This window comes from Plasmodium gonderi, assembly GCF_002157705.1.
Source record: "Plasmodium gonderi DNA, contig: Chr12, whole genome shotgun sequence".
Classification (NCBI taxonomy): Eukaryota; Apicomplexa; class Aconoidasida; order Haemosporida; family Plasmodiidae; genus Plasmodium; species Plasmodium gonderi.
This window is the reverse complement of record NW_021628937.1, coordinates 2,712,551-2,728,497: the sequence shown is the minus strand read 5'-3', so window position 1 is coordinate 2,728,497 and position 15,947 is coordinate 2,712,551. Positions and strand designations below refer to the sequence as shown.

The 15,947-nt window shown below is 28.7% G+C and overlaps 4 protein-coding genes across 4 annotated transcripts in view; 2 read left to right on the top strand and 2 right to left on the bottom strand.

The window, feature by feature from the left end:
• Nucleotides 1–3,010: 3,010 nt before the first annotated feature.
• Nucleotides 3,011–5,573, top strand: PGO_125720 (hypothetical protein, conserved; the record flags this gene model as incomplete). Its single annotated transcript, XM_028689362.1, has 11 exons — nt 3,011–3,040; nt 3,221–3,262; nt 3,361–3,496; nt 3,819–3,884; nt 4,153–4,193; nt 4,368–4,489; nt 4,689–4,751; nt 4,910–4,944; nt 5,109–5,172; nt 5,328–5,392; nt 5,545–5,573. The coding sequence occupies 11 exons, from the start codon at nt 3,011–3,013 to the stop codon at nt 5,571–5,573; spliced, it is 693 nt and encodes a 230-aa protein (XP_028545163.1).
• A 2,043-nt stretch (nt 5,574–7,616) lies between these two features.
• Nucleotides 7,617–11,399, top strand: PGO_125710 (hypothetical protein, conserved; the record flags this gene model as incomplete). The annotated part of the gene is made up of 1 exon (XM_028689361.1): nt 7,617–11,399. One exon carries the CDS (start codon nt 7,617–7,619, stop codon nt 11,397–11,399), a length of 3,783 nt encoding a protein of 1,260 aa, XP_028545162.1.
• Nucleotides 11,400–12,060: 661 nt separating this feature from the next.
• PGO_125700 (pre-mRNA-splicing factor CWF18) lies at nt 12,061–12,528 on the bottom strand (the record flags this gene model as incomplete). Its single annotated transcript, XM_028689360.1, has 1 exon — nt 12,061–12,528. The coding sequence occupies one exon, from the start codon at nt 12,526–12,528 to the stop codon at nt 12,061–12,063; it is 468 nt and encodes a 155-aa protein (XP_028545161.1).
• Nucleotides 12,529–14,336: 1,808 nt separating this feature from the next.
• Nucleotides 14,337–15,947, bottom strand: part of PGO_125690 (LCCL domain-containing protein) — a gene marked incomplete at both ends in the record, with an annotated part of 2,859 nt that continues 1,248 nt past the window's right edge. Inside the window, one exon of the mRNA XM_028689359.1 lies at nt 14,337–15,947. This exon is cut by the window's right edge and continues 894 nt beyond it. Within this exon, the coding sequence (XP_028545160.1) occupies nt 14,337–15,947 (1,611 nt within the window).

Below are 15,947 nucleotides of genomic sequence, written 5' to 3'. Positions count from 1 at the left end.
TTTTTATATGTAAGTTGTCGTACCTGATTTTGAAATATATATAAAATACTAAATATTTTACTCTAAATCTTTTATCCTTGCTCTTTGCTGTTCTGAATGCTGCCTTTATTCTTCCATTAAGGTCATTATTGCTATAATTACAACCACCATCCAGTTTTTTATTTTATTCTATCTTTTTATTATGCGTTCTTTTGTATGCATACTTTTAATACTTTTATATAAAAAATATGCGTACCTTTAAAATATATTAGTACTACTTTGTTTGTAGACTTAATATATATAAAAATTTATTTTAGTAATGACAGCGATATTATAGTACATCAATACATATATATATATATATAAATTGCATGAATTTACAAGTACAATTAAGTAGGTATATAAATTAATGTATATTATTGTAGATATTGTTATATATATGAAAAATTAATTTATAAAAAGTATATTTTTCATGTGGTACAGCTGAAAATGAATTTTTTTTATTTTCTCCCCCTTTTTTTATAATATTTATATTTACTTTTTACGACATAATTGTGGAACAATTTGTTTTGAATAAAATTTAAGAAAGACTACATAAGGTGGATGTGTATCTTAAATTTATTTATGTTGTACATTCATAATTTTAATCTATGCTTTAAAAATAATTTATTTTATATTTTTTTTTTTTAGAGACTTGAGTAATATTTACTCGGTGTGATGCTAAAAAAAATGGATAAACCACAAAGCGTTAAATTTAGTGGCGGGGTATATATAAATGTTTATTTATGTCTTACATGTATATAATACTTGCATATATTGCACTTTTGAATATGCAATTTGAAAAATAATATACATGACAACGCAAATTAGAGGAGGAAAGAACAACATTTTAACGTTTCAATTTTGGTGAACGTAAAATTTGTTTTCAAAAAAATAAATTTTCACCTTCAGTTGTCTTGAAACGTAGATACATATGTATACAGAGCATATACATGTTTACGTTTTTACAGATACAAATGCATGCACAAAGTAGGTTCTTATTATATACATAACAGCTGTTCATGAATACATGTACATAATAAATATATGTGCAGATAAGTGTGTCTATAATATCCCCTTTCTTATTCCCAATTTAGTAAGCAAAGGCCATGCCAAGATTGGTATATACACGTATATTTATTTCGTTTTTGCTTTTTTTAAATACAGAATAGTAACCTTGTTTATGCACACACATGTACACATATATATACCTCTTTTATAAATTCTACATATATATAGCATGGTTCATTTTTATGCGAAAATGGTGAATGTCTCCACTATATTGATGCTACGAATATGTTTCCACGCAATATATATATGCATATGTGTGAACATGTTTTAATTATCTTATTGCTGAAAAGGTACACTTGCTGAAAAAAAAACCACAATCAATGTTACCATGAAGCGGTGTATATAAGTAAGAAAAAAAAAAAAAAAATTCAATAATAAGCACAATTCACAAAAATCTGAAAAATTTGGAACAAATCAAAGAACAAATAAAAGTTGTGCAGAAAGGTTTATTAAGTTCTTGTTTTCTCGAAAACTGTTATACAAAAAATGACAACTTATATAAAATCCATTTACGTTGTAGCATGAAGAAAAGTTGGGCAGAATTGGGAAAAAAGGCGGGAGAGGAGGAAGTTTCTCTTAAGAGTTGTTTACATATCTCAGTTAATTTTATAGCATTTATTAAATTTTGTATGTTCTTAAAAAAGTGTTTTTAAAGGCTTTATTTATAAAATTCTATTTTCTTAATGTGATTATACAGTTATATGTTAACTGGTGTTTCCGTTTTGCTAAATATTTTCTTTTTCTTTTTTTTTACTTTAATTTTTATAAAAAAATAAAATAAAGAACGAAAATTATTGTACTTCTTGCGCGCAGGAAATTAAAAGACCATTTGCATAAAATTGATTTATTCTTCATGCTAAGCAAACTTGTTCGGTGTAGGCAAAATTGTTCTAATCATTTTTTCATTAAAGCGCTCCTTTTTTTCTTCTTTTTTCTTTTTTGAGACAGCATGCTAGTTGTGCATGTGGTTATTTAGTATCTTAAGAGGAAATATAACCTCACATGCACAGAAAAACATATGAAAAAAAAATATAGTGGTTACAAAATTGTATACCGAATAATTTTAATCACATTTGGATAGTTATAAAAGCTCTAATATACAGTGACTCTTCTATATATCTTCACATTAAAGTCAAATCTTAGTTTGTCGAAAAACAATTAAGGCATTAATAGCTTGAGAATATAATTCTTGTGCTTATTGCCTATTCTGCGCTTAAGCGACTTCTTGTTTGGGCGGGGTTATGAAAAAGGAAAAAATTAATATAATGAGAAAATAAATGATAAAGTGTGTAATAGTATTTTTTTCATAAAAAATCTAGCAAGCTTAGTGCAAGAACCTGGGAAAGCTTTTTAAATTTGGGCATACATGTGTGTGTATATGTATTTATATATATATATATATATATATATACATATGTAACATACGGCCAAGTTTTTTTCAAAGCATATTTTTATACCTTGTGAATTTGTATATAACGCATATGTTAGTGTGCTCAGATACATGCCAACATTCAATATAGTTATTTATTCATTTGGCACTTGCACACAGTATAGTCAAATAACACGTAAGTTATGCTTAAAAATATATATTTAAAAGAAATTTTGAAAATGTAAAAAACCGAATATATTTACGGAGAATGATTAAACTGTATACCGCTGCAACGACAAAGACACATGTGTAAAATGCAACAACAACAAAAAAAAAAAAAAATAAAAATCATATACTTTTTTTTATGTTTTTATTTTATACTAATTAAAATTACAAGTGACAATTTACGTTTTTAACTATCTGCTTAATAAAAAATTTTGGCATATAAATGATATTCTGCACATATGCACTAAACCATATGGTAAACAGAAAAAAAAAAAAAAATCCATTCAAGATAAACTAGAACAAAGGAGAAAGCAGATTGTATCCACAATGTTCGAACAAGGAGATTCGTCAAAGGAGGTACAACTTCTGGAGTGAAAAATAAATAATTAAATAAATAAACAAATAGTCAAATAAGCAAATAAACAATTATAGCTTAATGGGGACATCTAACGATTTGTATATATACACATATGTGCATACGTGTATATTTATATGTGCAAGACATTACCACTCCAACTGCTTTAACACCATCCATAGGAACGAACAAACATCGAAGATGAATTAACAGAGGAAGATCTTGTAAATATGAAACATAACAGAACTCTGCATTAAATTCTCACTCTTACATTACTATAAACGCCAACAAGTTAATCCATTGCTAATTAAACCTTCTGCAGATCCCGAGCTTCAAGAACATTTGGGACAGCCTAGACAAATATGAAGAAGAATATATACCGTCCACAGAAATTCAGAAATACCATAATTCTTTGCAGAAGAGTCTATATAACATTTTGTTTTCGATTAAATATTTTCGTAAGTTTCGTAAATGATCATTAAAATGAAAATGGAATATTTTTTTTTTTTTTTTTTTTTTTTTCCAGTGTTAACATTTGTAACACTTTCAACATTTATAACCTTTTCATATGCTTAAAAATTATTCCCATATATTTACGAATTTTCTTTCAGGATCAGGTAAACACATTTTATAGTCAAAAAATAGATGACAATCGTGTCTCCTGCAATCAACACCTTATAATGTCTTTCCCCATTTTGGTGTCCTATGGACATATCCGTTACATATCATAAAACACAGTCATATTGTCAATATTTCATTTTTACATTTCTTAATCATCAGACGAATTAAATATTGATGCGTCATTTTTGAAGCTCGTTAACAGATATGTGAAATTTAAATTACAAGGTATGAGAAGTTTTTACCGCAATGTACTAAAAAAAAAAAAAAGCACAAGTAGCATTTTTATGCATATGTGCATAAATGTCCTACATCTATAACTTCCTATGTCTGAATAAATACATTCATGTTTATAGATCAAAATAATGTAACAAATTGAAATATTATGCCATTATTAATGCAAAAATTGTGAATCGATTTTTCTTTCAAAATTGAGTGTATAATAAATTAAGTTTGTGTGGCAACCTTTATGGTATTTCCTCTGCAATTATTTCAGGAAATCAAACGGACGAAAAGGATATATCTAGATTAGCACGGGTAGTGATACAAAAAAATGAAAAAAAAAAAAAAATAAATAAAATAAAATAAAATTATCAGCACTGCCTTTGTTTCTAGATTTCGTGCCCTGTTTTTCTGATCATCCAGTTGATTATAACGTTCTTTGATTATATTTTCAATCCATTTTTATATTTCCTTTCTAATTTTTCCAAGTTTCATTTAAAAAATCAAAAAGATGACGATGAAGATGAACTAGTAGTGGATGAAGAAATTGGGGTATTTCCTACAAAGTGCCCAATATCACAAATGCCTTTTGAGAACCCAGTGACGCAACGGTAACAATATGCATTTCAATATGTTCCTTTTTTTCAGAATTATGCAAGCGACTTGTGGTGTAAATTCTCCACAAAATATTTGCAACATGAAAACACAAGTATAGGTGCAGATCAACTACCCTCACGCAATTTCATAAAAATTTCTATTATTTATAACGTTAATTGATTGAACAATTTTATATAATCAACTCAATTTCAGATTTAGCAAAAATAGGAAAGCTTGTGTGCACACGTTTGAGAAATCGTTCATACTTAGATTGATGTAAGTCTAATTTACTGGAAAAAAAAAAAAAAAATAAAGGAAGATAAGGCATATATCGGAATGTACTTTAATTGGCTACATCATATATATATATATATATATATATATATATATATATATATATATATATATATATATATGTACATATTTTTATTTAGGCAAAATAAAGACACAATCGAATGTCCAATAGCAGGTTTCTCATTATTTTATTTTTTATTTTACTTTTTTCGTCTTATGTTTACATGCTTATATACCATTGAATGCTAAACGCATTTTTCCATACACACCATCTTGCATAATCCTTTTTTTTTTTTCTTAATGTATTCAATCCTTATTTGTTAAATTCTTCCATTTCAGCTTGCAAAAAGAAGGTCTACAAAAATAGTCTACATCCGGATTATGAATTTCTCCACCATGCAAGGTTTCCCAATCGTGATTTGACCCGATAAAGCACGTTGTAGCTTATTGACAGCTTTAATTGCTTCAGGGGAGTTTTAATATTTTGGGTAAAATATTTAAATAAGTTCAAATGTCCACAGGAATATAAGTATACATATATATTTTAAACTCACTTAGGTATAAAAAATTCCGGGACAACATATCGGAGGCGAAGGAATATTTCATTAACCTTAGGAATGATGGTTTAACGAAAAATGAGACAAAAAAAAGGAAAAAAAAAAGAAAGATCTTTGTTTTTTGGTAGCTGTGGATGAATATATATATATATATATATATGCAGAGATTAACCACAGCGTGCCGATCCTATATTATCACATTTATTTTATTTTTACAGAGAACAAAGGATTTGACTTCGTCGAGTAAGTCAATGACAAATTCTGATGTATTCCACTTGGGCACTTTATTTTGTACTCTTTTTATATTTTTTAACTGTTGTACGGGCAAGGAGTTATTTTTACATCATTATTTTTTTTTTTGTGAATATAAAATATCTTTTCTTTTTGTGAAAGATACTACATATTCGACACAGCCTACGTAACTGTGCACTAATTGCAGCTTTTTTTATTAGCCAGTGTGACTATCCTACTTTATTTTTGGTACAGTGTGCAATTTGAAATTATATTACGAAAATCCTACTGAAGTGGCATTCTTCATTTGTTTCTTTTATGACGTATATAAATACACGATGGTATGTTACACATATATGCATATGTATACATGCATGTATACAAAATGAACGTGTGTGTGCAGAATACAGATGTTTCCACAATGTCTCAATGAACACACATCAATTCAGCAATTCTTTTGAAAAAAAAAAAAAGCGAGAAGGTTATCTATGTAACTATCTTTTCTGTGTGTCTGTTCTGGCGAAACGAGACAACTTTAGCCTCTTTGTGTTACAAGTCATATATTTTATTCACAACATTATTATTTTATTTTATTTTTCTAATCAAAATGAATGCTCACTAAAATGCCGAATTATTTATCGCGTTATTTTTGTAAAGAGTTAGTGTTTCCAATTTTGTCATGCCATCGTTGTCTGATAAGGAGTATTAGCAAAAATGCACTTCCAAAATGTGTTCTGCGTGTGTATATTTGTATGTACCTATGCATATATATATAGGTATTCAATTCATAACGTCGAAATAGAAGTATACACGTTATTGTGCTTCTTATCTTGCTTCCCCTTTTTGTCCAATGCTTAAAAGGATTAATATGTATCGTACAAAACTAAGAATAAAAGGAGAAACTTTATTCATAATTTTTTACGTTAAGAACGAGTATGAATTTCCAGTGGGATATGCATTCGATTGAATAATTTGGTTCTAAACAAATCTGAGTGTGATTCCACTTTGACTCATTCATATTTAGCCATTTAGCTTTTAACTAGTAGCGTATGAGTTCGCGAAATTCATTATTTAAACAGGTTCTATATTACATAAAAAAGGCTCAACTAGGAGTTTATGATGTGAGTCCATTTTTCATATACACGAAAGTAGTGTTTATATTATTATATTTTACCATCTTATTTTACTATCCTATTTTACTATCCTATTTTACTATCCTGTTTTACTATCCTATTTTACTCTCCCATTTTATTATCCTACTTTATTATTCCATTCTGGTATCCCATTTATTTTTCTGTCAAGTAATATTTCCTTTGCTCGTATTGTTCCTTTGGCGAATTTTTTTAATCGGTGTGAAAATGAAGGGAAAACATGTTTCACTTAGGAAGCTGAGCATTTTCTTAAAAATGTATAATTATACATACGCTTAATTATTCTTACAATTATTGTTACAAACATATAACGAGGAGGACAATTCCCCAGTATAAAACAGGATTGGTCATAACGTAATTGCAAATAAAAGTATCTCATATAACTTCATTACCTAACGCTAAGTTTGTGAAAGGCATTAAGTGGAAATACAAAAATATATTTTCAATTTGTATAAAATTCATATAGTCTAAACTTTGAAGAAACACACACAAAAAAAAAAAAAAAAAAATCTTTGCCGATTTATAATTTAAGCAGTTTCATGAAAAGTGAGCCAAGAGGAAACTATTTTAGCAATAATAGTGGAGTACACAGAATATATACTCAGGACATTTTGCTGAATCATTATTTTAACATATATGTAATTCGACCTCTTCCAAGGGAAGTAGGACTGACATGTGACATGTTAAAACGATAAGCATAAAAACCTGAACACCATAATACCTAGTCAAACGAATGTAATATGTGCTTTCTCATGATTGTATTATAATATCATTTCATTTTGACATTTTAAAGTTTTTATAAGCACGATTTTTAACACCCATTTTAACGTTTTACGCGTAGGATTATTATTCCTTCTCTCCTGGTGTTGTATCCACACAACAAGCAGCTTTACAACTTTTGTGACAAAATGAGCTGCATGAATTACGCGCGACGTCTATCGAAAAACGAAAACAAAGGTCCTTTGGGTGAAAAGGAATACTTTGAAAATTCCGAAGAAGAAAAAAGGAAAATAATAGAATTAATAGAAAAAATAAAAACAAGTGAATATATTGTTGTACATGTTGGAGCAGGTATATCTACGAGCTCAGGGTTACAGGATTTTAGGGGGCCAACAGGAATATGGACAAATGAATTTTTAGCCGAAAGGCAGAATAAAAAAAAGAGAAAATTGGAAAAGAAGCAAATGATGGAAATAGAAGAGGTGGTGGAAAAAGAAGCGATGGAAGTGAAGGAGGATAAAGAAGCTAAGAAAAACAATAATGATAATAATAATAATAATTATAATAGCCAAAGCATTAAGACAAAAAAGATACGAAAAAGCTCGCATGGGAGATACGAACACTCAGATGATCTCACAAAACGTAGTTCAACTAACCAAACAGAGGAATTACCATTCGATTTTATCAAAACAGTAAGGCCAGAAGGCTCTTACCAAGGTGATAATATTGTTAAAGTACATACAGGTGGTGCAAAGGAATATTCAGGATATCACACAAAGGATACAAAAGTAGAAGTGGAACCTTATTGTAACAACACAGATTTTATCCCTAAAACATCTTTCAATAATTGTAATAAGGAAGTATATGAACATTCAGACAATGATTCGAAGGATGAAAATGACCATAATAGTAACAAGGCACAAAGGAGCGACAATGATTTTGGTATTGACAAAATAAAAAATGAATATTTTGATACGATCCATTCATACGGCAGAAGGAGAAAAAATGAACAAGAAAGAAAAAACAATCATGTGCGTATTAAAAATGAAAATCCAACTGTTAATTTTGACGAGGAATCCCTATGGATAGATGACAAAATTAACAGTAGAAAAAACGAGCTGGATGATGGAGAGTCATCGGAGGTAACCAAACAAGGCATGTCAGAAGAAAATTATGTAATATTTGGGAATAGAAAAAAAAAAGTTGTAGACCTACATTTAGCACTACCAACGAAAACGCATATCATGATAAAAGAATTAATGAACAAGAACATTATAAAATTTTTAATAACACAAAATATTGATTCATTACATTATAGATGTGGCACAAAATTTTCCAAAATTTCCGAAATACATGGAAATATATTTGTTGAAAGATGTGATTTTTGTGGTAGAAGATATTTAAGAGATTATGTTATATCAACCATTAGCTTTAAACCAACAGGTTCTCTATGTTTTTTATGTTCTTTTCCTCCAATAGGTATATGTACCGATGTTCTATTAGACTGGAATAATGCTTATGAAGATTTTTTCCATTTAAATTCTATTAAACATTCTCAAATGGCTGATTTTCACTTTTGTCTTGGGTCAAGCTTTTACATTGTACCAGCTAGCTATTATCCATCAAAAAAAAAATTCGCAAATGAAAAATCTTATAGTTGTTTAATTAATTATCAGAAATCTTCCTTATCCAAGGAAGTTAATTTAAGTTTACATTCAAATGTGAATAACATCTCAGATATTATTATAAAGGAATTTTCATTAGAACCACTCTCCATTAGAACAGCATTAATTCTCGTTGTCAGATGTCAAATACTTGATTTTGATTTGCTTTTTGATAACCCCATAACAGTAAATAATATGAGCACAAATAGTTACTATCTACAACTCGATAAGGACGAAGGTGCAACTGATTCATCATGTAAAAATACCCCAAAGGACCAGTATCATTCGAATAATGGAGAAAACTACTTCCATAAGGAAGTGATTCCAAATGAAGAGAAATGTTATACAACCTCCAAAAAGAAGAGTGACCCTCAGGAGAATAGAAATATTTTCACATATTCTAATTTAACACATAATGACGTAGTTGTTGGAGAAAAGAATACAAATTCAAATGTTGATAATTTCAGCACGGACTGGAAAAATGAAGGTAAAAATAAGAACACATATAAAGAGCAATTATTTTTAATAAAATGCTCCATGATAAAAAATATATCAACGGATGAGCCCTTACATGAGATACACAAATTATCTGTTATCATGATAGACAAGAAAAAAGGCATCTGGCTAATAAGGACAAATTTCCCATGCATATTAGAAATAGAATTGTGGTATAATTCCTTTGTTTTGTTAAAGTTAAATTATAATGAACATTGTCCTTTTGTAGAATTAAATGCATGGAATGTTGATGTTGCATATACATATGGTGACGACATTGATGACGTGGATTACTTGAATAATTATTTCCCCAATTGTAAAAATTTTAATCTACAAAAAAATAAATATGTAGATAATAACTACTCACAGATTCACCTAATAGAAAATGATTCTCATATAAAGGAAGAAATGCAAAGCATGAATAATCAAACTTTTTACACCTTTTCAAATAGTTACAATGACTATGATAAAACTGTTTTAGAGCAATCGTTGCACATTTCAGAAATATTACATGAGCATGTACATGTAGGTTATAACCCAAACAATTTTAATCCCAAATCAAAAGTTGAGCAGCTAGCTATTTTAACGAACGCAAATAAATTTTCTCGTCAAAGAAATTATGTACGTTTCGAATTACCCCATTCGATGAAGTTTTTATATAATATATTTTGCCTAATAAATAAACCAGAAAAAGAAAAAGTGAAAAATGAACAAGTAACATTCAATGATAAAATAGACACTCTCATAAAAAATTTGCACTTACCGAAAAACATAAATTTATATACGAGTAATTTTATAAACTCATTTATACAGAAGGAAAGAATGGTTTATCAAAATCATTACACTTTTAGGGAAAGAAAAAAAAAAAAATTAAATGACTTTAATTTGTGCTTATCTTCTGATGAAAACAAAGAAAAACAAACTTTTATTTTTTATGATTTGTATATGCATGAAAATAAGGATATGTACAAAATCAAAATTAAGAAAGACTTAATACAGAAAAAAATATTTGGATATTCAATCCTGAGCAATTATACAGAAAAAGGTGACATACAAAGTTACATCAGCAATTCTCCAACAAAAAATAATAGAACAGAAAGGAACAAGTCAAATGAAAATGATTCTGTAAGGTTCATCGAAACAGGAATAGAAAACATAGATGACAAGAATTATTTAACAAATTCATATGTAAATAATCGAAAATTTTATGACACTCACGAAAAATTGTATAATTATAACATTCACAGTGATCAAATCTCTCGAAATGTAGAAAATGAATCCAAATTGAACAACAGCCCAAAAAACAATCAAGAAAATTGTCCAATGGAAAAGACAGTAATGGATTACAACGTGAACGAAAATGCACTCATAAGTAATAGTTTAAATACAAATGATTCTAAATTAAAGGTCTCCAAATCAGATAAAGAATGGGACGATGAAGTAATGGAAGAAGGAAATTATCCAAGTATTGCAAAAAAGAAGCCAGAATTTTATGACCAACAAAATTCTGAACTTTTATTTAACCCAAATATATTAATAAATAGTAAATACAAACTTGGTGAATTGGTATCCAAAATACCAAAATATATTAAGCCACAAAAAATATATACGCCTTATAGAAAACTCAGTAGGGATAAAAAAAATTCCAACACACTTCAGAAATGTAGAAGTGAAATATGGGAGGAAAAATACACTGAATTCATATGTGATATGAAGCATGAGCATGTTCTTGATTCTGCTTTATTCCGTGAGGTGTGTTACTTCCCACTTTGGCTTTTGAGTTATGTGAATGATTTGTTCGAATGCTTGTAAAATGATGCAAATTCGAAGTGCTCCATAGAGGTGGGGTCTCTCTGCAGATACCGCTGGGATAATGTATATACAATAGTTTTCGTTGAATTTACCTAAACGTTTAGCAAATTTTTTTTCTTCTTTTTTTTTGCATTTTTGTCATGTAAAATGATTCCTCTAAATTCATAAAAAAAAAATTATGTTCATGAAGCTTTTTTCTTATTAAACAGTGTCTTTATCACTATTTGCAGCGACAAATAGGAAAAAAAAAAAAAAAAAAGCGTCTTACGTAATATTTAAAAAATATTAAATGAAGTTACCACATTTAACTAACCAAATAATCCACCTGATATAAATAATCAATAACAATGCATATAATGTGGAATTGCGATGGTCTGATTGTACAACGATATGAGTTAATAATGATGATATGCTAGATGGTTTCATGCTTTACAAAAAAAAAAAAAAAAAAAGGTAGTGCTAAAATATGTAATAAATAGTTTCCTATGAAAAACGCCCAATAAGGAATGGTACATAGGAGGGCTGGACGATGAGAAAATAAGCAAAACTGAGCGAAGCACACATATTTGATACAAGTCTGTCGAATTATATAATTATTGTAAAATGAAAAAGGGTTGAAAAATTAAAAAAAATTAAAAATAAAAAAAAAAAGGAAAAGCCCTTAATCAGAGTCATCCATTATATCCATCTTGTCCAGAGCTTGATGCAGAAGACGGCCATAGTTCATATCATCTTCATTTTGATTAAAATTTAATGTCGTGTTAGAAATTTCATTTTGTTTGTCTCTATCATCATTTTCATAGTTGTCGTTGGATGACCCTTCTCCTCTACGGCTCTTATTTTCATTTATTTTCCTCTTAACTAGTTCAATTATAGCTTTATCCGTTTTTTTTGACAATATTTTTAATTTCTTATTTAAATCTCTTTTCAAATCAGCATTGATATTTTTTGCATCAATTCGGTCAAGTACATTTCCTTGAAATGCATTTTTTACTTGCTCCTCAAATTCTTGATTTAATTTGGCCTCAAAATCTTCTGTATCCGGACATGGTACACATGATTTCTTCAGTTCTTTGTTTACGGGAATGTAATTATAAAATTTCAAGTCTTTATAATCCTTTACGACCATTTTGTGTTACCATGTCAAGAGGCCTTTTTTCTCGGTTTTAACGTTTTAACGGATTGGGTATGTCGTGTGTACGTTTATATGCCGCCATGCATTTCAATATCGCCGTACAGTTGTGTGTTTTATTTTCTATTTTTTTTACAATTTTTTTTTACTATTTTTTTTACAATTTTTTTTAATATTTGTTTACAATTTGTTTACAATTTTTTTTACTATTTTTTTTACAATTTTTTTTACTATTTTTTTTACAATTTTTTTTACTATATTTTTTACAATTTTTTTTACTATGTTTTTTACAATTTTTTTTACTATTTTTTTACCATTTTTTTTCAATTTTTTTTACTATTTTTATTTTAATTATTTTTTTATTTTTATTTATTTTTTTCCCCTACGGTGCCCCATTTTTCCTTAGCTCACTGGTTAGGTCCCTTTTTCTTCATCTTATAATATAAGAAAGAAACTCAAAATGCTAGTATACCAATTAAAGTTGTTTTGTATTTGTACAGCCTATTTGCATTTCAAAGCACATAGATAATAGTATATTTATTTAATAAGTGTGGTACAATTCTATTTTTGTAATATGCATATACCCCCCTATTTTTAAAATCCCATTTTTAAGCGGCATCTAAGATGCGATACATTTTTTTTTTTTTTTTTCTCCTCTCCCTACCGTTTCAAATAAATTATAAGACAAACGCATGGATTAGTCTTGAATGCATCACTTCCACGAATTCTATTATTTTTCATTATTTTGTACACAAAAAAAAATAAAAATAGCTTTCTATTTCTGTTTTAATTTTTACTTTCAAAACCTACCCTTTTTTAAAGGGAACCCCCCGATCCCCTCTTTCAAAGCTTTCTCATGTTATGGAAAATACGTATTACAGTACCAAGGTTAGCATCTATGATGGAACAAAAAAAAAAAAAAAAAAAAAAAAAAAAAAAAGAGAAATCTCAAAGAACAACATGAATTATATGAAAAAAATAGCCAGTACAAACAGCAAGAACATCACGAACAATGCAAATGATGTGAACATCGAGAAATATGGTTTTCCATTCATACTCATTTCGTGAAACGTACACATAAAGGAAAAGAAAAGAATTTTGCATTCCCTTTCAATAATGCTATTATACATTCCTGAGCATACATACGCACCCCTATATGTCCCTTTACAAATTTAACAAATCCAGTGCACAACAGAATACAACCGAATTATCTTAGTTCAAAAAGGAGCCCTGAAGAACCCGGCGTATAAGTAATTGTAAGTCCGAGGTTTGACACAGAAAATGAATGCTCATTCATTACTACGTCCACAAAATGGTATTGCCTTGTCATATCTCATGTGTTCCTTAAACGAAATATGCACTAGACAGTGCTTACATTTTTTGGAAAGAAAAAGCTAAACGTATCAACCAGTCGTACAATTTTAACATTAAAATGTGGGGAAGAAATGCAGACGGAGATTGTTTATAAAACAGCGTTAATGTACTTCCAGAATACGAATGGTTCACGTTCATGGGTAACAAAAAAAAAGGATGTGAAAAAAAAGTTACTAAAAAAAGGTGCTTCTCTATGTAAAAAATTTGGTAATATATAGAGAACAGAAAACGAAAATCGCTGCTTTAGCAATTTAAAAACAATCACAAAATGGGACAAAGGGGAACAAAAAAGGAAAAAAAAAAAATATATCAGTACTAAAGAATGCATACATACATACATAAAAAAAAAAAAAAAAAAAAAAAATACAATGTATCAAAAAGATTAAAAAGAATGCTTCTTTTCAGCCCTCTGTACACAACATACTACTAGATCATTTGTGCAGAAATAAAAGTTGTATAGACTGTATAACAGTGTTCGTACTAGTGGAAATCTGGAGGGTTTTATTTTCCGAGATGATGATATCAGAGGTAACTTTACTGTACTGCTTAGGCTTTAAGAACATATTATTTATAAATACATCCCCATTAACTTTGATAGAATTTAGTTCTTGTCTACCAATTGGGGATCCTATTTCGATTGCGATGTAATATGTTCCGCTGTGGAGCAAGTCAATTGACCATGTATTAGAAGCATCACAAACATCGTTGTTATTTTTACATTCCAAAGGACGGAAAGAAATACCTGCATGAGTGAGGTCCTTTTTATCCGGATTTTCATATTCCACGGGGGTAGGTAATTTTTCCCAACCATATTTAAAATATCCATATTGATCTTTTTTTTTTCCATTATCAATTATCGAATTCAACGGTTTTGATGACATGTTAATATTTTTACTTGTAAAAAATATATTAATTTCAGATTGTTTTTTTTTTTCAACATTTGTTTGCTCACGTTTTGAATCTATACAAGGGATTCCATAAAAAGATACATTACCACCACTCTGGTGTTTTGGATCGTTTACTTTGGATATAACCACCTTTGCACTTTTCGTTTTTATTGGATTCTTAATCTTGTAGTGATGATGCCCTGGAGATATTGCAAATATTTCAGGTGTTTTTACATTTGGAAAATATAAAGTCAATTCTGTAATTGGATTTTCCAGTGAAGACAGTGTTCTAAAAGTGAATGAATGAATTTCTATCTCGTATTTAAAGTTCACACTTAAGTATTGTCCTAGCGATTTATCAGATGCCGTTTTCCATGTTGAATATTCTTTGTCTTCATTATTTCCACTAAATCCAGCATTACAATCAAATTTTTGAGATTCATATGATGAGGTATAACAAGAATTAACATGTACAGAATTTGTAAGTGAAACTATCTGAACATATCCTATACAATTATTTGTGGAATGTAATTCATGTTGTTGTAAAAAGATAAGAAATGGTGTTGGTTTCGTGAAATTTATAATAACATCTCCGTTGAAATATTCAGATGAGTATATATTATATATTCTTTGTTCAGATGCGTTCGTCTTATTTTCTTGGTTAACCTGATAAATTGATAAGATTTCTTTCGTATTTTCAAAATTTTTTTTTGTTACATCGTTTAGAGGAATTTCCTTTAGATCCTTTGGTATAGCGACAAAGATGATGCTATTTGTGTTTATCCTAAATTGTATGCTACTTTTATTGTTATTAGAAAGGGATGTAATTATGCACCTTGATTTTTCATAAACAGATGGAATATCAGCAACTACATAATTTTCTGAATCCATAAAAGCATACATCCCGTTTTCAAGAAACATTATTTCATATTCATCACCTTTTAAATGTGTAATTCGTAATGGAGTTGTTACATTCCCTTGAAAAAAATAATTAGTTGGAATAATTTCTTCAACTATGTTATCAGATTTCCAATACAAAATAATATGTGCAGTGTCAGGGTAATCATGTTTAATACTACTTAGATGGAAATATTCAACACGAAACTTGTATTTCTTTCCTCCAATTAATCCTAATTGTTCAGAATTTATTTTGTG